Source organism: Hypanus sabinus, chromosome 2, assembly GCF_030144855.1.
Source record: "Hypanus sabinus isolate sHypSab1 chromosome 2, sHypSab1.hap1, whole genome shotgun sequence".
Lineage (NCBI taxonomy): Eukaryota > Metazoa > Chordata > Chondrichthyes > Myliobatiformes > Dasyatidae > Hypanus > Hypanus sabinus.
Genome location: NC_082707.1, coordinates 20,297,284 through 20,319,651, shown reverse-complemented (window position 1 = coordinate 20,319,651; position 22,368 = coordinate 20,297,284). Strand labels below are relative to the sequence as shown.

General features: G+C 44.2%; 1 protein-coding gene across 1 annotated transcript in view; it reads left to right on the top strand.

The window, feature by feature from the left end:
• LOC132406765 (mediator of RNA polymerase II transcription subunit 12-like protein) overlaps nucleotides 1-22,368 on the top strand; it is a 689,991-nt gene that overhangs the window by 567,930 nt on the left and 99,693 nt on the right. Inside the window, exons 31-36 of the mRNA XM_059992729.1 lie at nucleotides 2,741-2,916; nucleotides 4,863-5,024; nucleotides 9,659-9,770; nucleotides 11,062-11,151; nucleotides 18,702-18,811; nucleotides 20,986-21,121. Coding sequence (XP_059848712.1) covers nucleotides 2,741-2,916; nucleotides 4,863-5,024; nucleotides 9,659-9,770; nucleotides 11,062-11,151; nucleotides 18,702-18,811; nucleotides 20,986-21,121 — 786 coding nt within the window. The remainder of the gene's footprint in view (nucleotides 1-2,740; nucleotides 2,917-4,862; nucleotides 5,025-9,658; nucleotides 9,771-11,061; nucleotides 11,152-18,701; nucleotides 18,812-20,985; nucleotides 21,122-22,368) is intronic.

Here is a 22,368-nt window from a genome sequence, read left to right as displayed (position 1 = left end):
AATAATAATAATAATAATAATACATAAATTAACAATGAATATCAAAAATACATGAAAGTGAGTCCATTTCAATGACCTGGCAAGTGAAGTTGAGCGAAGTTATCCCCTTTGGTTTAAGAGCCTGATTATTTAAGGGTAATAACTGTTCCTGAACCTGGTGATATGAGTTGTGAGACTCCTCTTTCTTCTTCCTGGTGGCAATAGCGAGAAGAGTGCATGTCCTGGGTGGCTGTGGTCCCTGATGATGAATGCTGCTTTCCTGCAACAGCATTTCATGCAGATGTGTTCTATGGTGGGGATTGCTTTACCTGTGATGGACTGGGCTATATCCACTACTTTTTACAGGTTTTTCCATTCAAGGGAAAAAAAAAGGTGTTTCCATGCGAAATTGTGATGCAGCCAGTCAATATACTCTCCACCACACATCTATAGAAGTTTTTCAAAGTTTCAGATGTCATACTGAAACTCCACACTCCTAAAGAAGTAGAGGCTCTTCTGTGCTTTCTTCGTAACCATGCCCAACATCCACATATTACATAGAAGAAGCATTTTTTTAAATATTAGGATGAGCAGAAGATGACATGATATCCTGAAGTGGGAAGGTGAACAGCCAGAGGTTGTGGTACATATTGGTACCAACGACATGGGTAGGAAAAGGGAGGAGACTACAGGGAATTAGAAAGGAAGTTGAGAAGCAGGACCTCAAAGGTAGTAATCTTGGGTTTACTGCCTGTGCCCCGCAACGGTGAGAATAGGAATAGAGTGAGGTGGAAGATAAATGCATGGCTGAGGGATTGGAGCAGGGGGCAGGGATTCATATTTCTGGATCGTTGGGACCTCTTTTGGGGCAGGAGTGACCTGTACAAAAAGGATGTGTTGCACTTGAATCCCAGGGGGACCAATATCCTGGTGGGGAGGTTTGCTAAGGCTACTGGGGAGAGCTTAACCTAGAATTGGTGGGGGGTGGGAACTGAACTGAAGAGGCAGAGGAAGGGGCTGTTGGCTCACAAATAGAGAAAGCTTGGAGACAGTGTGGGGTGATAGAGAAGGGATGTGCTCAGTCCGATGGTTTGAGACGTCTATTTTAAAGCGAGAAGCATCATGAACAAAGTGGATGAGCTTAAATCGTGGATCAGTACTTGGAGCTATCTGTTGTGGCCATTACAGAGACTTGGATGGCTCAGGGGCAGGAATGGTAACTTAGAGTGCCAGGCTTTAGATATTTCAGAAAGGACAGGGAAGGAGGCAAAAGAGATGGGGGTGTGGCGCTGCTGATCAGAGATAGTGTCACGGCTGCAGAAAAGGAGGAAGTCACGGAGGGATTATTTACCGAGTCTCTCTGAGTGGAAGTTAGGAACAGGAAGGGGTCAATAACTACTGGATATTTTTTATAGACTACATAATAGTAACAGAGACATAGAGGAACAGATCAGGAGACAGATTCTGGAAAGGTGTAATAATAACAAGGTTGTCGTGGTAGGAGATTTTAATTTCCTAAATATTGATTGGCATCTCCCTAGAGCAAGGGGTTTAGATGGGATGGAGTTTGTTAGGTGTGTTCAGGAAGGTTTTCTGACACAATATGGAGATAAGCCTACAAGAGGAAGGGCTATTCTTGATCTGGTATTGGGAAATGAACCTGATCAGGTGTCAGGTATCTCAGTGGGAGAGCATTTTGGTGATAGTGATCATAACATTGAGAGGGATAGGAACAGACAAGTTGGGAAAGCGTTTAATTGGAGTAAGGAGAAATATGAGTCTATCAGGCAGGAACTTGGAAGCATAAATTGGGAAGAGATATTCTCAGGGAAATGTACAGCAGAAATGTGGTAAATGTTCAGGAGATATTTGTGTGGCGTTCTGCATAGGTACGTTCCAATGGGACAGGGAAAGGATGGTAGGGTACAGGAACTATGGTATACAAAGGCTGTTGAAAATCTAGTCATGGAGAAAAGAAAAGCTTACGAAAGTTCAAAAACCTAGGTAGTGATAGAGATCTGGAAGATTATCAGGCTAGCAGGAAGGAGCTTAAGGAAGAAAATAGGAGAGACAGAAGGGGCCATGAGAAGGCCTTGGCAAGCAGGATTAAGGAAAGCCCCAAGTATGTGAACTACAAGAAGATAAGATGTGAGAGAATAGGACCAATAAAGTGTGACAATGGAAAAGTGTATATGGAACCAGAGGAAATAGCTGAGGTACTTAATGAATACTTTGCTTCAGTATTCACTAAGGAAAAAAATCTTGGTGATTATAGGAATGATTTACAGCGGATTGAATTGCTTGAGCATACAGACATTAGGAAACCCTGTGACCATATGGGTTTCCTCTGGGTGTTCCAGTTTCCTCCTACATTCCAAAGATGTACAGGTTAGGGTTAGTAAGTTGTGACATGGTTTGTTGGCACCAGAAGCAAGGCTACACTTATGGCCTCCTCCCGTACAATCGCCATTGAATTGTCTCAAATGACACATTTCACTTTATGTTTCAATGTACATGTGAAACAATAAAGCAAATCTTTATCTTTAAATCTTTGAACGTGGGCTTCACAAGTGACCTGCACAACCGCACCATGATCTCCCAACTGTTGTATTCAATACCCTGACTGATGAAAGCACTTCTTTCCTGCTCTGCCTACTTGTGACTCCACTTTCAGGGAACTATCTACCTGACATTGTGACTTGTGTGTAATCTACAGGTTTGAATGCAATTTGCACTTTTCAATCATTCCTATTTTTGCCAGGGGCCAACTTCAGTTGCTGAAATGAACTCACTATTGGAAAATATCGCCAAGGCCACTATTGAGGTCTTCCAGCAGTCAGCTGAGCTGAACTGTGGTGCTCCTTCTACTGGGGCTGAGCTGTTCAATGAGAGTGGAAACAATAGCCCAAGGCAGAATGGCAAAAAGACATTTCTAAGGTAAAGCAAGGTTTACTCTACATTTCTAGGTGCATGGAATGGGGATGTTAGGTGGTTAGCAAGGAGTTGAAAATATCAGTTGTTCTACTTTCCTTTATTTCAGTGGGCTGGCTTGGTACATCTTGAAACATTCATCATAATAATGGGTTTAAGTTTTGATTCCAGTATATATTGGAAAATGAATCAAATTATCTGAAACAGAAGGCTCTTGTTAACCATCAACACAAGTGATTCTGCAGATGCTGGAAATCGAGCAACACTTCACAAAATGCTGGAGGTACTCAGCAAGTCAGGTAGCGTCTATACAAAGAAATAAGATGAAGCCCTGGTAGTGCAGATGAAGGGTCTTGGCCCAAAATATGTATTCTAATTCTGACCTGCTGAGTTCCTCCAGCATTGTGAGTGTGTTACCAAGGTTCGTAAGATGGAATTTTTACTCATATCAGTTGCAAATGTATTACTTGTTTTTAGATGAGATACCATCCCCTGCTCCTTTAGGCCTTCAGAATGGATCACCTCTCATTTTTTTAATCTGCACAGAGTTATAGGTCAATAATCAGTCACTCATAGGATAAGCACTCTTCCCAGGAAACAACCTAATGAATCTTGGAACACAGACTAAGGCCCAGTGTTTTTATATTGACCTGAGAACTAACATCTTCTCTTTCTACAGGTGCAAATAAGTGCGTTGTGTAATTGCAGAATGTTTGAGTTTATATTTCAGTTTCAAACCGTTTGCAACCCTTCTTATTCAGCAGCCCACACTTTTCTCTTTAAGCTTTCATGGCTTCTAAAATAATTTATGGAAGGAACCCCTGGCATTTTAATTGCCCGTTCCCAATTGCCTCGTGACGGTGTGAGCCAGTGCTTGAACCACTGAGTGCAGCGAAGGTACTCACAGTGTGTGACAGTCCGAATGTGGCTGAATGTCCTGTTGGCCCACTTCATGTGGTTGGGAGCCAACCACCTTGCAGTGAGCTTGGAGTCACACATAAGCCAGAGCTTGTAAGGACAATGGATTCCTTGCCCGCAAAGGGCATTATTGAACCAAATATCTATTTATGGCAGTGCTGTGATGTCACAGTTCCCCGTGCTATAAATTCTACTTGCTAAACACCTACGGTAGCATAGTGGCTAGAACAAAAAAGCTATTACAGCTTGGGTGTCAGAGTTTGGAGTTCAATTCCTGTCTGTAAGGACTTTGTACTTTCTACCTGTCACTACATGGGTTTCCTCCCAAAGTCCAAAGATGTACCAGTGCGTGGCCAAGTGGTTAAGGCGTTCGTCTAGTGATCTGAAGGTCGCTAGTTCGAGCCTTGGCTGAGGCTGCGTGTGTGTCCTTGAGCAAGACACTTAACTACACATTGCTCTGTGATGACACCAGTGCCAAGCTATATGGGTCCTAATGCCCTTCCCTTGGACAACATTGGTGGCGTGGAGAGGGGAGACTTGCAGCTTGGGCAACTGCCGGTCTTCCATAAAAAAACCTTGCACACTGGAAATTTTTCAAGGTGCAAATCCATGGTCTATCGAGACTAATTATTAGTCATTGCAAACTGTCCTGCAATTAGACTAGTGTTAAATACAGACGTTTGTAGTTGGGTTGCTGGGCAGTATGGCTCATTCCAGACTGTATCTCTAAATAAAAGTAAATAAATAAATCATGAATGTTGACACTACAACATGAGACTTCTTTGGCCATTCTGGCCATCAGCATTTGACCCTGCAATGAGTTTTAAAACCTGAATGATATTTGAATAGTTTTGACAATTGAAAAAGTGGGTTAATCTGAAAGTGCTCCGATGGCTATTTGATGAGTTTCTTTGTGTGTGTGTGTGCGTGCATGTGTGTGTGCCTGTGTTCATCTGTGTGTGTGCATGTGTGTGTGTGTGTGTCTGTGTGTGTGTGTGTGTGCGCGTGTGTCTGTGTGTGTGGCTTGCATTCAGCTGCTCAGAAAGAAAAGGAGTTTGGCTTGTCGCTCCGCTGATTGCGAAACTGCCCACATCCGTTCAGGGTCGAGTCCTAAAGGCAGCTGGAGAAGAGCTTGAGATGGGTCAACACTTGGGGTCATCGTCTAAAAAGGAAAGAGACAGACAGAAGCAAAAAAGGTAAGAAAGATCAAGTCAAGCTATTCATAAAGGAAATAATGTGCACACATAAGATATCTGCATTGTAAAGCAAACTCTTATAATAAAACAGCTCATTGAAAGTAACAAAGTAGGAAAAATCAAAATTTGGTTCTTTAATCTGGATTAGCAAATCTCAAATATGGCAGTCATGGTTAGAAGTTTGGCCTTGGTAAATTGGTTTATTATTATCATACTTACTGTGAAAAACTTTGTTTTGCATGCCATCAGTGCAGGTTATTTCATTGTATCTGTAGCACACGGGGAAAGCAACAACAACATGCAGAATTTAGTATTACAGTTGCACAGAAAGTGCAGTGCAGGCAGATAATTAGGTGCAAGGCCATAATGAGGTAGATTATGAGGTCATTAGTCCATCTTTATCACAGTAGGGGACCATTCAAGAGTCTGATAACAGCGGGACAGGAGCTGCCCTTAAGCATGGTGATACTCGCTTTCAGGCTGTTATATCTCCTGCCCGATAGAAGACGAGAGGAGAGCGAATGTCTGGGATGGATAGGGACTTTGCTTATGTTGGCTTCTTTCCTGAGATGGTGATAAGTGCAGACAGGGTGCATGGTGGGGGGTGGATGCTGGGAGGTTGCTGGTTTCCGTGATGTGCAGAGCTGTGCCCACAACTCTGCAATTTCTTGCGGTCACAGGCAGAGCAGTTAACACCTCAAGTTCTGTGGATTAAAGCAGGGTGTTTGGGTTGGAACCAGTGGAGTTTAATGTGAATATGGTTCTACATCATAGATGTAGCAAATACAACAGATGGTAAACTTGCAAATGCCAAATACTGAAATAAAAACCCAAGATTCTAGAAACATTTGGCATTTCTGTTTTAATAATAATATTCTGTTTTAATAATTTCTATTTTAATAATGCTGAAAGTATTCAGCCAGTAAGCAGCACCTTGGAAAGAGAGAATCTATGTTTCAGGTTGAAGGACCTTCACCAACTCTGCCTCTTTCCACAGGTTCCACCAGACTGTTGAATGTTTCTAGAAACTTGAATTTTTATTTCAGTATTTGGCATTTGCAAAACTCTCTACTCCACATTACCAGATACATTGTTGCCTATCCAATTTTCCTGACGCATAAAACCATAAGGCCTTAAGATAGAGGACCCAGAATTAGGCCATTTGGATAATTGAGTTTACTCCACCATTCCATCATGGCTGATTTATTATTCCTCTCAAGCCATTTTCCATTATACCCTTACTAATCAAGAACCTACCAACCACCGCTTTAAATATTCCCAATGACTTGGCCTCCACAGCCATCTGTGTCAATGAATTCCACAGATCACCACCCTCTGCCTAAAGAAATTGCTCTTCATCTCTGTTCTAAATTGACGTGCCTCTATTCTGGGGCTGTGCCCTCTGGTCCTAGACTCCCCCACTATAGGAAACATCCTCTCCACATCCACTCTATCTGTGCCCTCTGGTCCTAGACTCCCCCGCTATAGGAAACATCATCTTCACATCTACTTTATCGAAACATTTCAATTTTCATTCATTTTCATTGAAACCTGTCCCCCCCATTCTTCTAAACTCCAATGAGTACAGGTCCAAAACTATCAGACATTCCTGATATGTTAACTCTTTCATTTCCAGGGTCATTCTCCTGAACCTCCTCTGGATCCTTTCCAAAGCCAGCACATCCTTTCTTTGACAAGGAGCCCAAAACTGTTCATAATACTCCATTGGTAGTCTTATAAAGTTTCAGCATTGCATCCTTATTTTTATATTCTAGTCTTCTCAAAATGAATGTTCACATTGCATGTGCCTTCCTACCTAAAGTGATTCCTGATGCTGTTGTTGGAAAATGATGTGGATTTGGGAAAATATAATGCCCAGCTCAAGAATTCAGCCCAGTTACCTTCAATTTACCATTACTTTTTCTCTTTACTTATGTTATAATGTCTAATAAAGTTGATTCTGTCTCTGACAACACAGAGCATTATTAAACAACTATGTTGGAGTTTGGACATGGGTCTGGGTAGTTGGGTGAGAACAAGATTGTCACGTGAGGACTGATTTCATTAGAACGTGAAGCACTTCAACGTATGGGCCACAACATCTGTGCTGACCATGATGGCAAATTAAACTTAACCCATCTGCCTGCAAATGATCGATATTCCTCCATTCCATGCATAAATCCATGTGCATATCTAAAAGCCTTTCCAACACCACTATTGTATCTGCTACCACTACCCCAGGTACCTACCACACTCTGTGTAAGAAAAAGTTTGCCCTGCACATCCATTTTAAGTTTTCACCACTCACCTTAGATGCATTTCTTCTAGTATTTGAAATTTCTACGTTGAAAAAAAGACTCTGATGGTCTCTTCATCTCTTGTAAGTCTTCTTTCCTTAAGGACATTGATAAAGGATATTATTGACCATCCACTGGTTTAATGCGGGGGGTTCACAACCTGATGTCCATGGACCCCTTGGTTAATGGTATGGGTCTGTCGTTTATAAAAGGTTCTGTACCCCTGGTTTAATGCTACCATTGCATACACTGGCTAGGTTTATGTAATCAATTGAATTTAAATATTCTGATTCAAGTTTATGCCCAAGTCACTAACTGGATCTCTGGATCACCATTGAAATTTAAGCCCTCATCGAGCATGCCCCTATACACCAGTGGCCAATTTGAGAACAGTTTTAACGCCATAGGGGTGATGGAAAGAAGCAGCAAATCAAAATGAAAGGCTGATCTCGAAAACTATTTTGCAAAGGAGACGATTGTGACTCAAGAATTGACATGTAATACTGATTCAGGTACCAGAATAAAGAAAGTGGATGTGGTGAAGGGAATTATGCCAACCAGTTCAAGCAGTTATGTTGAAATCTGCAGTTCCAAGCTATTTCTGGAAGTCAACTCGAGACGTCTGATCAAGTTATTTAAAACCTAGCAAACACGAGGAAATCTGCAGATGCTGGAAATTCAAACAACACACACAAATTAGTTAGTGTCCTGACGAAGGGTCTCAGCCCGAAACGTCGACAGTGCTTCTCCTTATAGATGATGCCTGGCCCGCTGTGTTCCACCTAGATTTAAAACCTAGATTTTTTTTTTTGAACATCTTTGACAAGGTGCCACACATAAGTCTGCTTAGCAAGTGAAGAGCACATGGTATTACAGGAAAGGTGCTAACCTAGACAGAGCATTAGCTGATTGGCAGGAAGCAGAGTGGGAATAAAGAGAGCCTTTTCTGGTTGGCTGCCAGTGATGAGTGGTATTCCACAGGGGTTATTGTTGGGATTGCTTCTTTCATATTATATGTCAGTGATTCAGATGACAGAATTGATAGCTTTCTGGCCAAGTTTGTGGACGATACAACAATGGGTGGTAGGGACAGCTCATGCTGAGAAACCAGCAAGGCTGCAGAAGGACTGAGGCAGATGAGGAGAATGGTCAAAGAAGTGGCAAATGGAATACAGTGTCGGGAATTGTTTGGTCATTCACTTTGGTAGAAGGATTAAAGGGTAGGTTATTTTTTAAACAGGGAGTAAATTCAAAAATCTGAAGTGCAAAGTGATTGGGAGTCCTCACAGAGGATTCCATGAAGGTTAATTTGCAGGTTGAGTTGGTGGTGAAGAAGGCAAATGCAATATTAGCATTCATTTCAAGGGGACTAGAATATAAAAAAAAGGACATAATGTTTATAAGGCACTGTTGAGGCCTCACTTGAAGTATTGTGAGCAGTTTTGGGCCCCTTATTCAAGAAAGAATAATGTGCTGACCTTGGAGAGGATTCAGAGGAGTTTCACAAGAATGATTTCAGGAATGAAAGGCTGATCTTATGAGGAGTGATTGATACCTTACTCACTGAAATTTAGAAGGGAAGGGGAAGATTTCATTGGAACCTTTCAAATGTTGAAATTGAAAGGAGAAGCTGGGACTTTTTCCCTGAAGTGCAGGGGGACAAATGTTGACTTTTTAGAGATTTATGAACAGATGATGAGTGTAGATCAGATGATCATGGTCTTTAACCTGGGGTAGAGTACTCTAAAACTCAATGTAAGGTGAGAGGGGAAAGATTTAAAATGGACCATGTAGGCAACTATCACCAAATGTTTTGGCTATTTGTATCAAGCTGACAGAGGAAGCTACAAAGGTGGGTAAAATTACAATATTTAAAAAGTATTTAGGCAGGTAAATGATTAGGAAGTGCTTAGAGCAACTTAGGGTCCATGGACCCCTTGTTTAATGGTATTGGTCCATGGCATAAGAAAGGTTGGGAACCCCTGGTTTAGAGGGATATGGGTCAAATACAGGCATTTGCAGACTAGCTTGAGTAGACAACTTGGTTGGCTTGGATGCGTTGGGCTGCAGGGCCTGTTCCATGCTGTGTAATTCCGTGACTCTGTCAGCAGTCAGTTACATTCAGCTCCTGCCAACAATTCACCGATCTTGAGTGAAGGTGGAAGATGGATGTGTGGGAGATGAGTACAATTGGTGATAAGTGTTCCCATGCCAATTTTCTTGAACATAATGTGGATATCTTGTCCAATTCCTCCCATACTTGTTGAGCTGATGAATGGGAATGTGATGTACTTGTGAGCAGTTAACCTCTGTGTGTTTTTTTTTCTTTACCCACAGCATGTCATTGTTGAGCCAACAGCCATTTCTGTCCTTGGTCCTCACTTGCCTAAAGGGACAGGATGAGCAACGAGAGGGCTTGCTGACCTCCCTGCAGAATCAGATCAACCAGGTAATGGTTCCAAAGGATGGAAACTGGTACATGTGCTATGCAGTTCTATACAATAAAAACTTCTAGTTTATGAATGAAAGTACTTTTTCACATTATCAAGCATTTTTGCATTTACAGTGGATTTTTTGACAGCTGGTGAATTGGAAATGTGTCAGCAAGTATGAACCATGGGGAGTGTTTGGTTAATTTTTTTTGTGTCATGGAATTAGTAGCACTTTTGGGTTGTCCTACCTCTGTTTCTGTTGCCCCTTGAAAGAGCTGCGCAGTTCATCATTACCTCCTGCCCTCACCACAACCCCTCTTCTTGTCTCCCTCACATCAACTATGGCATATGAAAATAATATATGAAATCAGAGCAGAAATAGCATTTGAGAATTCAGTAAATCATGCCTGATTCACAACTCCAGTTCCATTTTCCAAGTATCTCTTCTTAACAGTGAAGAAGAAATGCAGAGATGCTCCATTCTCTTTCATTGCTATGTCTTTACTTCTTGCCTTCAGAAACCTATCCTTTCAAGGCTACTGACCTGATTTTTACTTTTCTATTTACTGGCTTATTTTTCATGATCAGAGTTCCCCATTCCTGAGTCCCATCTCTCACTTACTCACTCATTCCCCTCTGGTCGGAATCCCTTTCTGCACTGGATTCCAAGTCTTGATTCCATCCCAATCCTATTATTCAAATCTTAATCTGCCTGCCCTCTCTGTGAATTTGCATGGAACAGGCAAAGCTAACAGCAATTCAACTGTTTATATTCTGAACAGTTTTAAAACAAAGACCACTACTTTCCCTTTGGTCCATAAAGTTGTGCCAATATTTTAACCTACTCCAAAATTAATCTTACCATTCCCTCCCACATAGTCCTCTATTTTTCTTTCATCCTCACACCTGTCTAAAGTTTCCTCAAATGTCTCCAATGTATCTGTCTCTACCTCTACTCCTCTCAGTGTGTTCCACTCACCCAGCACTCTCTGTTTTAAAAAAAAACCTACCTTTGACATCGTCCCTATACTTTCATCTAATCTCGTTGATTATGCCCACTCATATTAGACAATTATGCAGTAGGAAAAAGCCACTCTATCTATGCCTCTTGTTATCTTACTGTATAGACCTCTATCAAGTTGTCCCTCATCCTCTCTGTTAAATCTCCTCTGCACCCTACTTAGAGCTTCCACACTGTCCTGAAAATGAGTTTTGGTCAGTTAGCTAGTTATTTATGAACAACTGAAGTGAATTGGAATGGATATTGTTGTTGGCAACTCAGGCCCTACTTCAATGTAATATTCCTAGATTCTGAGTAACTGGAGGGAAGAGCGTTACCAGGACGATATGAAAGCCCGACAAATGATGCACGAAGCGCTCCAGCTGCGTCTGAATCTGGTGAGTTAGCTCCCTTCGAGAATCTTCCCCTTTCAAACATGAAGTAACACTGTCATATGGTGATGGAGCACAGAGCAATAGTTAACTCTGAGCATGTGTTGCTCAGTAAAATCTGGGCACAATAGTCACATTCCCAGCACACTTCTTCATTCCTAAGAGCAGTACCTGGTTCCTAGTGATCTGCCATGAGACATCAGCAAACATATTTATCACTGTGGGGAGTATTCAATTTTTCAGAATGCAAAGCAAGCTTGAACAAATAAAAACCCCCACCCCTCACCCCCTCAGCTCCTTCATTAAACAAGTGGATGAGATTTTAATTCTGTTCTCCAAACATCCTGGCAAAGAATTTTGCAACACTTTTCATAAAAATGGTCCTCATGTGGAGGATGAATATTATTATGCGAACAAGTGCTTTTTTTTCCCTTCATGAATTCTGAATTGCTGATGTTAACAATCCGGGGGCAGAGTGCAACAACCTGAACCATCTTTCCAATAACTAATACTTTCAAAATCTGATGATGACCTGCTGTAACGGGTTTACGCTCAATCCAATAGACTCATCATCAGCACCATCACCATCATCATCACCACCACCATTATCATCATCATCATCTTAATCATCATCATCATCATCATCATCATCACTACAAGCCGTGTCATATGTCGAAAGCGATTGTGGTCTCATGTTCTTGGCAAGTTATTCTGCAGAAGAGGTTTGCCATTGCCTTCTTCTGGGCAGTGTCTTTACAAACGGGTGACCCCAGCCATTATCAACACTCTTCAGAGATTGTCTGCCTGTAGTCAGTGGTCAATTGTTATATGCACCGGCTGATCAAACAACCATCCACCACCTGCTTCCATGGCTTCACGTGACCCTGATCGGGGAAGTGGGTGGGAGAAGGAGTGCCTTGCATCTCCTTTGGTCTTATCACCACCCCACCACCTAATACACTAGGAGGATTAATTCCCACTCCATTTCATCAGGGTGCTTTGTTCTGAGAATGAAGTTCATAGTAAATTAAAAATTCAAAGTCACTTTATATTCAAAGTACATATACAAGTTTGAGATTTATTTTCTTAGAGACCGTGACAGTATAACAGAGAAATACAATAGAATCATTGAAAAACTACACACAAAAACTAACCACAGATATGCAAAAGAAGACAAACTGTGCAAATAAAAAAAATAAATTAGTAAGTAAATTACACTGAGAAAAATGCATTCTAGAGACCTTGAAAGTGAGTCCATAGCTTGTGGAATCAGTTCAGAGTTGTGGTGAGTGAAGTTATCCACGCTGGTTCAAGACCCTGATGTTTGAAGGGTAAGAACTCTTCCTGTACTTGGTGATGTGGGACCTAAGGGCTCTGTTCCTCCTTCCTGATGGGAGCAGCAAGAGGAGAGCAAAGAGATAAATGACTGGTTTAAACAAAGTGGTGGAAGAATTATAAGCACAAGAGATTCTGCAGATGCTGAAAATCCAGAATAACACACAACGTATGCTGCAGGGACTCTGCAGGTCAAGCACCATCTATGGAGGGGAATAAAGAGTTGACGTACCAGGCCAAGGCCCTTCATCAGGACAGGTGTGGGGTGTCAGCCAGAAATATTGACTCTTAATTCTTTTCCTTTGATTCTGCCTAACCTGCTGATTTGCTCCAGCATTTTGTGGTCAAAAAAATGTTTTTTTTAAATGGGATGTGTGCAGTAAATGCCACCAGCATTTATTGACCATTTTTTTAATGTCCTGGAGTAAATGCCAAGATTCCTTTGGATTTGCTTTAGTTCTGATAATGAAGGTAAATTAGAATGTTAAAAGGGAATTCCAGGATGTTGATGCAGCAACACTCTATTCAGAAGTCATGATGGTGTGAAATTTGAAGGAAAAGACTGTTCTTATATCCCTGGTGTCATGTCCTCCTAGACCAATGGTTCCAAACCTGGGGTCCACAGACCCCTCGGTTAATTGTAGGGCAGGGAATCCCTGCCCTAGACAGTAGATGTGTTTTGAGGGGTGTTGCTGGAGAAGTCCTGTTACGTTGCTGTCATGTTTCCGTAATGCCGTCACAGGGAACCAGTGAGAGGGTAAGGGAATATTTAGAGAGGAACCAAAGATTCAGCAAGGATGCAACTGAAATCACTGGGTGTAAAAATGTTCCATTTCACAGGGACTTAATGGCGATGGAAGACATGCTCCTTGTCAGTTCATCAGCTTTATTATAATCAACTGTTTCAGTGAGTCATTGCCCAGGGTTTAACTTGTGTAGTCACCAATTAACTGGATTCTGAAAGTTTATACTCGTTGCTCAAACACACTTCATTTACTTGTGCACAAAAACAACACAGACCCTTGTGGTGAACTACGTGTCCCTGTCTGGACACGCCCCCTGCTGACTGCTCCTGTGGCTCCTCCCACAGGCCCCTGTATAAAGGCGATCTGAGGCCTGACGCTCGGCCTCAGTCTCCAGGACGTAGTATGATGGTCACTCACTCCTGGTTCCTTCTTCCAGTCAATAAAAGCCGATATCTCGCCTTACGTCTCAGTGTGAGTTATTGATGGTGCATCAATTTTATTGACTGGAAGTTTTAAAACATGGAAACCGTTTTGCATCCGGAACGGTTGGATTTGGACCCTCAAGACCCTGAAGCAGCTCTCGCTTTTGAACACTGCCTTGCATGCTTCCAATCGTACTTGGAGGAGGTTCATACAACTGAACCCGCCGTTATGCACAGAATTCTACTCTCGAGGGTCACCCCAAAAGTTTACTCCATTATCTGGGACCTGCCGACCTACGATGGGGCACTGGACGCCCTCAAAAGACAGTACCTGCGGCCGGTGAACACCGTCTACGCAAGACATCGTTTAGCTACCCGGCAACACCGGCCTGGCGAATCGTGCGCTGAGTTTCTCCGAGCTCTACAGACACTCGTCCGACCTTGTGACTGCAAGACGCTCACGGCAGAACAGCATGCGGAGCTGCTGGTGCGAGACGCCTTTGTGACGGGACTGAGGTCAGTGTACATGCGCCAGCGGCTGCTGGAAAATGCCGACCTTACCTTACGTTCGGCGATCCAGACGGCCAACGCTCTGGAAGCTGCTTTGCATAATGCTGACGCTGTCCAGTCGCGCGATTCCCCGCCGGTTCCATGGACACCTCAGACCCCACCGCCGGCTCCCGGGAGCGAATTCGCCAACGCCGCTGCCAGTCGCGATTCCATGAGCTCCCCGACCCTGACCACGGCTGCGGCCTGTCAGAAGCCCGTGCTTTGTCATTTTTGTGGCCACAAAAAACACCCTAGACAACGCTGTCCAGCGCGAGAAGCGACCTGCTCCAGCTGCGGAAAGCGGGGCCATTTCGCCAAGGTCTGTAAGTCTCAACCTCGAGCGGAGTGCAGCGCTGCGGGTGAAACGTAGGGGCCGCTATCTTGCATGCCCAGATGTGGGTGGCCATCTTTGTCAACGTCAACATACCCCGCCCCCGACCCTCCGATGCTTCCCGGGTACCCCGACGGTGATTCAACTCTGGCCACTGTAACTCTCGACCAAAGCGCCCCACACCCGCTCGCAAGGTCCATGATGGACATCCTGGTGGAGGGGCACTGGACAAGATGCCTGTTTGACACGGGCAGCACTGAGAGTTTTATTCACCCGGACACAGTGCAACGCTGCGGACTCGCAACGCGGCCGGTAAGTCGGAGGATCCACTTGGCTTCTGGGTCGCAGTCCGCAGACATCCGGGCGGGTTGTGTAGCGACATTGGTGGTGCAAGGCACAGAATATCGGAACTTTGCGCTACTGGTCATGCCTAATCTGTGCGCACCTGTGCTATTGGGGCTGGACTTCCAGAGCCATCTCGAAAGTGTGACTATGGTATATGACAGGCCCCTCCCACCACTCACTGTCAGGAATCCTCAGTTTTGTGGGACTTCTTCACATACCCCGCTACTGATCACACACACACACACACGGGCACACATATCCCATCCAGAACCATGCCGACAGCTGCGCTACCAACACCACTTGCAGCCTCTCCACCCTCAAGGTCCCTCCCCCACCGCTGTTCGCCAACCTGACCCCTGACTAAGCCTGTGGCAACTAATAGCAGGAGGTACAGCGCGGGAGACAGGGCCTTCATTCAGTCGGCTGCTCAGGGAGGGGATCATTGAGCCAAGCTCAAGCCCTTGGAGGGCCCAGGTGGTTGTTGTTCAGACTGGGCAGAAAAATAGGATGGTGGTGGACTATAGTCAAACCATCAATAGGTTCACGCAGCTTGACGCGTACCCCCTACCCCGCATCGCGGATATGGTCAACCAGATAGCTCGGTACAAGGTGGACTCGACAATAGATCTGAAATCCGCTTATCACCAGCTCCCCATCTGCCCAGAGGACTGCCCCTACACCGCCTTCGAGGCAGGCGGCAGTCTCTATCACTTCCTGCGCATCCCTTTCAGTGTCACGAATGGTGTCTCTGTCTTCCAGAGGGAAATGGACCAGATAGTGGACCAGTACCAACTGCAGGCCACATTTCCCTATCTGGATAACATCACCATCTGTGGTCACGACTGGCCAGATCACAACGCCAATCTCCAACGATTTCTCCAAGTGGCCGCAGCTCTGAACCTTACTTATAACAGGGACAAGTGTGTGTTTGGAACCACCCGCCTTGCTATACTTGGGTATGTCGTGGAAAACGGGGTTATTGGCCCTGATCCCGACCGTATGCGCCCCCTGTTAGAACTCCCTCTTCCCACCACTCTCAAAGCCCTCAGACGGTGCCTGGGTTTTTTTTCCTATTACGCCCAATGGGTCCCCCATTACGCAGACAAGGCCCGCCCCCTGGTCAAGTCTACCTCGTTTCCCATCTCTGCTGAGGCCCGCGCGGCCTTCAGCTGCATTAAAGAGGACATTGCCAAAGCTACGATGCATGCGGTGGACGAGACCGCTCCCTTCCAAGTGGAGTGTGACGCCTCCGATTTTGCTCTGGCTGCTACCCTCAATCAGGAAGGCAGACCCGTAGCATTCTTTTCTCACACCCTCCAAGGCTCCGAAATTCGGCACTCCGCGGTGGAGAAAGAAGCCCAGGCCATAGTGGAAGCTGTTAGGCACTGGAAGCACTATCTTTCTGGCAAAAGGTTCACCTTGCTGACCGACCAGTGCTCAGTTGCATTCCTGTTCAGCAACCAACAGCGGGACAAAATCAAAAATGATAAGATTTTGCGGTGAAGAATAGAACTCTCCACCTACAACTATGATATCCTGTACCGGCCTGGCAGACTCAGTGAGCCCCCTGATGCCCTATCCCGGGGAACATGTGCTAGCACACAGCTCGACCAGCTGTACACCCTTCATGCACAACTTTGCCATCCGGGGGTCACCCGATTTTACCATTTTGTGAAAGCTTGGAACCTGCCATACTCCCTGGAGGACATCAGGACGATGACCAGGGACTGCCAAATTTGCGCTGAGTGCAAACCGCACTTCTACCGTCCTGACACGGCGCAACTTGTCAAGGCCACCCGCCCTTTTGAACGACTGAGTGTTGACTTTAAGGGCCCCCTTCCCTCCACTGACCGCAATGTCTATTTTCTCAGTGTTATCGATGAGTACTCACGGTTCCCCTTTGCCATCCCCTGCCCCGACACCACTGCCAAGTCCGTCATAAAAGCCCTGCGCCAGCTCTTCACTCTGTTCGGGTATCCCTGCTATATCCACAGCGATAGAGGGTCCTCCTTTATGAGTGACGAGCTGCGCCAGTACCTACTAGCTAGGGGCATTGCTACTAGTCGGACCACGAGTTATAATCCCCGGGGTAATGGCCAGGTGGAGCAGGAGAATGCCACAGTGTGGAAGGCCACACTTTTAGCCCTTAAGTCAAAAGGGTTGCCGGTCTCTCGATGGCAGGAGGTCCTCCCTGAGGCACTGCACTCTATCCATTCTCTGTTATGTACGTCCACCAATGCCACCCCTCGCGAACGCCTATTCTCTTTTCCCAGGAAGTCTGTCACTGGGACCACCCTACCAGTTTGGCTGTCGTCCCCGGGGCCAGTGCTGCTCCGGAAACATGTGAGGAGCAATAAATACTCCCCGCTGGTCGAGAGGGTTCACCTTCTACATGCGAACCCCCAGTATGCCTATGTGGTCTTACCTGATGGGCGGGAGGACACGGTCTCCATCCGCGACCTGGCACCCGCAGGTGCAGCAGACCACTACCCTGAACACTCTCCGGTAACTATGAACCCTGCACCAGAGGTGACACCGTAGTCACCAGGCCCTACACAGACTCCTCACGACACTTATATACCGGGCGTTTCGTACACATTTATACCAGGTGCCTCGCACATGCGTGAAGGATCACCGGCGCCTAGTGGGCTGGAACAAGCACAACCTCCGTCCCCTGTGCAATCACCAATGTCGCCGGCATCCGTGCGATCACAGCCGATGCTATGTAGATCGCAGCGACAGATTCGACCACCTGATAGACTTGACTTGTAAGAAACTTCGCCACATAGGGACTCTTTTAAACAAAGTGGGGGGTGAATGTGGTGAACTATGTGCCTGTCTGGACATGCCCCCTGCTGACTGCTCCTGTGGCTCCTCCCACAGGCCCCTGTATAAAGGCGATCTGAGGCCTGACGCTCGGCCTCAGTCTCCAGGACGTAGTATGATGGTCACTCACTCCTGGTTCCTTCTTCCAGTCAATAAAAGCCGATATCTCGCCTTACATCTCAGTGTGAGTTATTGATGGTGCATCAATTTTATTGACTGGAAGTTTTAAAACATGGAAACCGTTTTACGTCCGGAATGGTTTGATTTGGACCCTCAAGACCCTGACGCAGCTCTCGCTTTTGTACACTGGCTTGCATGCTTCCAATCGTACTTGGAGGAGGTTCGTGCAACTGAACCCGCCTTACGTCTTAGTGTGAGTTATTGATGGTGCATCAACCCTGTCACCAAACCATTCTGAAGTTTGAATAAAAACATTTCATTTTTATACAGGAAGTGACTAATTGTAAACAAATATTCATCCAATCGAAATTTTGTGCACGTCTGAATTCCATTATTTGCATATTTAAGTACCAATCATAACACATCTTTCTGGTGTTATTAACCCATTAAGTCAATGTGTTAAAGGACAATAATACTTGAGGATTAGTAAAATAATTGTCCAATAGTAAGTGTTGTCTCAGAATCCTTCATTTGCATCTTTATCTTATCTTGGTATGGTTGGTGACATTGGTTCCCGGGCTTAAAATAAGACTGGACAAGAGTTAAGCTTTCAAGGGCCATGTTCTGCCTGGGTGACTGCACATTATATGCACGCTGTCTTTGTCAGCTTGCCGTTTTGATTGTTGCCTTTGTGAACTTCAACACAGAGAAAAGCTGACAGAGAGTCTATGCTCTGTTCTCTGAGCGCATCATTTTGACCTATGCTTTGCTGCAACCCATAAATTTCTTTGCCCATTTGGGAAATGAATTGATATTCCTTGAAATCATTTGCAGATGATGTGGTTGTGGGATAACACTTGGCATTTAAATCTGTCTTTCCAGGTCGGTGGAATGTTTGACACAGTCCAGCGCAGTACCCAGTGGACTACAGACTGGGCCCTTTTGCTACTTCAGATAATTACCTCAGGAACCGTTGATGTCCAAACGAATGTGTATGTATTTTCTTTTGAAAAATGAGGCTGTTTAATGGCTGTATAACAATTGTGATATTACATTTAATTTACAATGTGGAGAATGAATGCATTAGTGATCAAATGGAACATTTTTGAGTCCAGAAGTTTCCTGGAGAGTAACAAGTACATTTGAGTACACCTGATCTCGGCCTCCTATACTATGATAAGTCGTGGTGTCTAGAATTCTTCTGATCCCTCATGATCCAGTTACATCAGTGGAAAACTATGGGCTTTCAGGCAGAGATTTTTACAATTCCTTCATCAAGGTTACAACAAGCCCTCTAGGGAATACGCCACCACACACTGCCCCTTCACATTCCAACCACTCCTTTAGTTCAGGACATGATCTCCCCATAACATTTACAGTAATATTCAGGCCCAGAGATGTGATAGGAAGCTGTACAATAGCCGCTTGTATTCTAAATAGTAGAAATGGTTGTAAAAGGTCCACTGAGATTCATTAGAAATTAGCCTTTGGGGTTTCCTACGTGAGATATGAGCCATACATCATTTGAAACCTAGGTTGTCTTGTCACAGTCACTATTGTAGGAGCTTGCAGTATGTCAATTGCTTGTCATATTTCTTGACTGCAAAACTGACTGAAATACAGAAGTATTTAATGAGCTTTGCCGTATTTTGGTACGTCTTCAGAGAGATATGACATGTACTAAGGTACAATGAAAACTTGTCTTGCATACTGTCCATACAGATCAATTCATTACAACACTGCATTGACATAGCCCAAGGTAAACCAATAAGAGCACAGAATTCCTTTCTAACATGGTTCACTGTCCTCTATTAGAATGTTTTTTCTACAATTCTTTACATATTCCACCTATCACCTCCCAGCTTCTTACTTCATTCCCCCACCCCTGCCCACCCACTTTCCCCCTCACCTGGTTTCACCTATCACCTGCCAGCTTGAAGTCCTTTCCCTCCTGCCACCTTCTTATTGTGGTTTCTGCCCCTTTCATCTCAGCCCAAAGTATCAACTGTTTATTCCCCTCCATAGTTTCTGCCTGACCTGCTGAGTTTCTCCAGCACTTTGTGCGTGCGTGCGCGCACCTCAAGATTTGCATGCATCTGTAGAATCTCATTTGTTTACATTGTAGAGGATAAAGTGTAACCAGCTACATAGAACATGCAGTGCAGGTAAACAGACAGGTGCAAGGTCATAATGTCATAGATTGTGAGGTCAATAGCCCATCTTATACTCAGGAACCAATCAATAGACATAACAAGGGTAGAAGGTGTCCTTGACCCTGGTGGTAAACTAGAGAAAGTCAGTGCAGATAGACATAAGATGCAAAGTCACAATGGGATAGAGCATGAGGTTGTATCCGTTTTATCATACAAAGGATGTAACAGTGGGAGAAAAGCTATCAGGATCTGCCAAACAGTTTTACGTGCAGTGGAGACTGAAATTCTGGTGACATTATAATATAGCAAATTGTACAATGCAGATTCTCACAGGCCAGATATTCTGTTCTTAAGAAGCTGATTAGGGATGATTTATTTATTTGTTGATATACAATGCAGAGTAGGCCCTTCAAGCCACACTGCCCAGCAATCCCCCAATTTAACAATTGCCTAATCTTGGGACAATTTACAATGACCAATTAACTTACCAACCAGAGCACCTGGAGAAAACCCATGTGCTCATGGGGAGAATGTACAAACTCCTTACAGACAGCAGTGGGGTTACCAGCAGTAACTATTTTTTATCAAAATAAAATGTATCCATCATAAAAAAATTAACAAAAATAAACTCCGCAATATCTTTTCATTCTAACATTCATAGTCAATGCTTTAAGGAGAGTTCTATTAAATTCCTGAAAACCAATATGACCAATCCTCCTGAACTGGTGCACCACTACCATAATTGAGGGGCTCTTCACCCACATAACTGCTCCCTTTCCAGTGGTGGAAGAACCCTCTATCGATTTTCTTCCAAACCAACCCCAACCCAGCTCTTTTTTTTTGCAAAGAGGAGCTGTCACTGCTACCTTTTGACTTTTGGTTTTTTTTTGCCTCCATTAAGTGTGGTACAATTTCTAGGTGTGTGTGTTTCATTCAGAACTATCTAAACTGCTGACTATTTGTCCTAATGCAATTGAATGTGGTGCAGTTGACCTTTCTTTTGCCTCTCTCAGCGAGCTCTTCACCACTGTGCTGGACATGTTGGGTGTGTTGATAAATGGGACCCTGGCATCAGATCTATCAAGTGCCTCCCAAGGGGGATCAGAGGAAAACAAGCGAGCCTACATGAACCTCGTGAAGAAATTAAAGGTAGGTCTGTGGTGCACCAAGCATGCTGTGTTATGAGAGAAGTGGTTGACTTCATTAAGGATTTACGCTCATGGCCACTTTATTAAGTACATCTCCACCATTTGTTTGTTAATGCAAATATCTAATCAGCCAATCATGTGACAGCAGCTCAATGCATAAAAGGATGCAGAAGTGGTCAAGGGACCTGGTGTGGTTCAGACCCAACATCAGAATGGGGAGGAAATGTGATCTAAGTAACTTTGACTGTGGAATGATTATTGGTGGCAGATGGGGTGGTTTGTGTATCTCATAAACTGCTGATCTCTTGGATTTTCATGCACAGTAGCCTCTATTGCTGATGTTACCAACTTGGGGTCCACGGACCCCTCAGTTAATGGTAGTGGTCCATGGCATAAAATAAAGTTGGGAACCCCTGCTCTAGAGTTTACAGAGAATGGTGCAAAAGACAAAAAAAAAGCATTTAAGTGAGCAGCTTTTCTGTGGCTGAAAGCGCCTTGTTAATCTGAGAAGTCAGAGGAAAATAGTTAAGCTGACAGTAACTCAAAATGGTGCACAGAGCATCTCTGAATGCACAACGCATTGAATTTTGAAGTGGATGGGCTTCATCAGTAGAAGACCACAAACATACACTCAGTGGCCACTTCGTTAGTTACAGGAAGTACCTAATAAAGCAGCCTCTGAGTGTAAGTGTCACTGGTGGTGTTATTTATTGCCTATTCCCCCAATTACCATTGAATTGATTGGCTGGCAAGGCCATTCAGAGGGTAATTAGTAACCAGATTGCATAGATCTGGTGTCACATGTATGTTGCACTAAGTAAGGATCGCAGATTTCCTTACTAAAGTACATTGTTGAACTGGAGGGATTTTTACAACATTCATTGAAGTGGCCTTGATGGCTGATGTGTATAAACATCTATATGCATGTTTGTGTGTTTGCATTTTATATACATTTCTTCAGTAGTCTCAGTCTTTTTCCCAGGGTAGTGGAATCTAAAATTAAAGAACATAAGTTTAAGGTGAGAGGGGAAGGATTTAAAAGGGACCCAAGGATTAACCTTCTCACACAGAAGGTTTTGGGTACATGGAATGAGCTGCCAAGGGAAGTGGTAGAGGTGAGTATGATTACAATACTTAAAAGATATTTAGACAGATTCATGAATAGGGAAGATTTAGAGGGGTATGAGTGGCATCCACTATTAAGGATCCTCACTATCCGGGCTATGTCTTCTTCTCGTTATTATCATC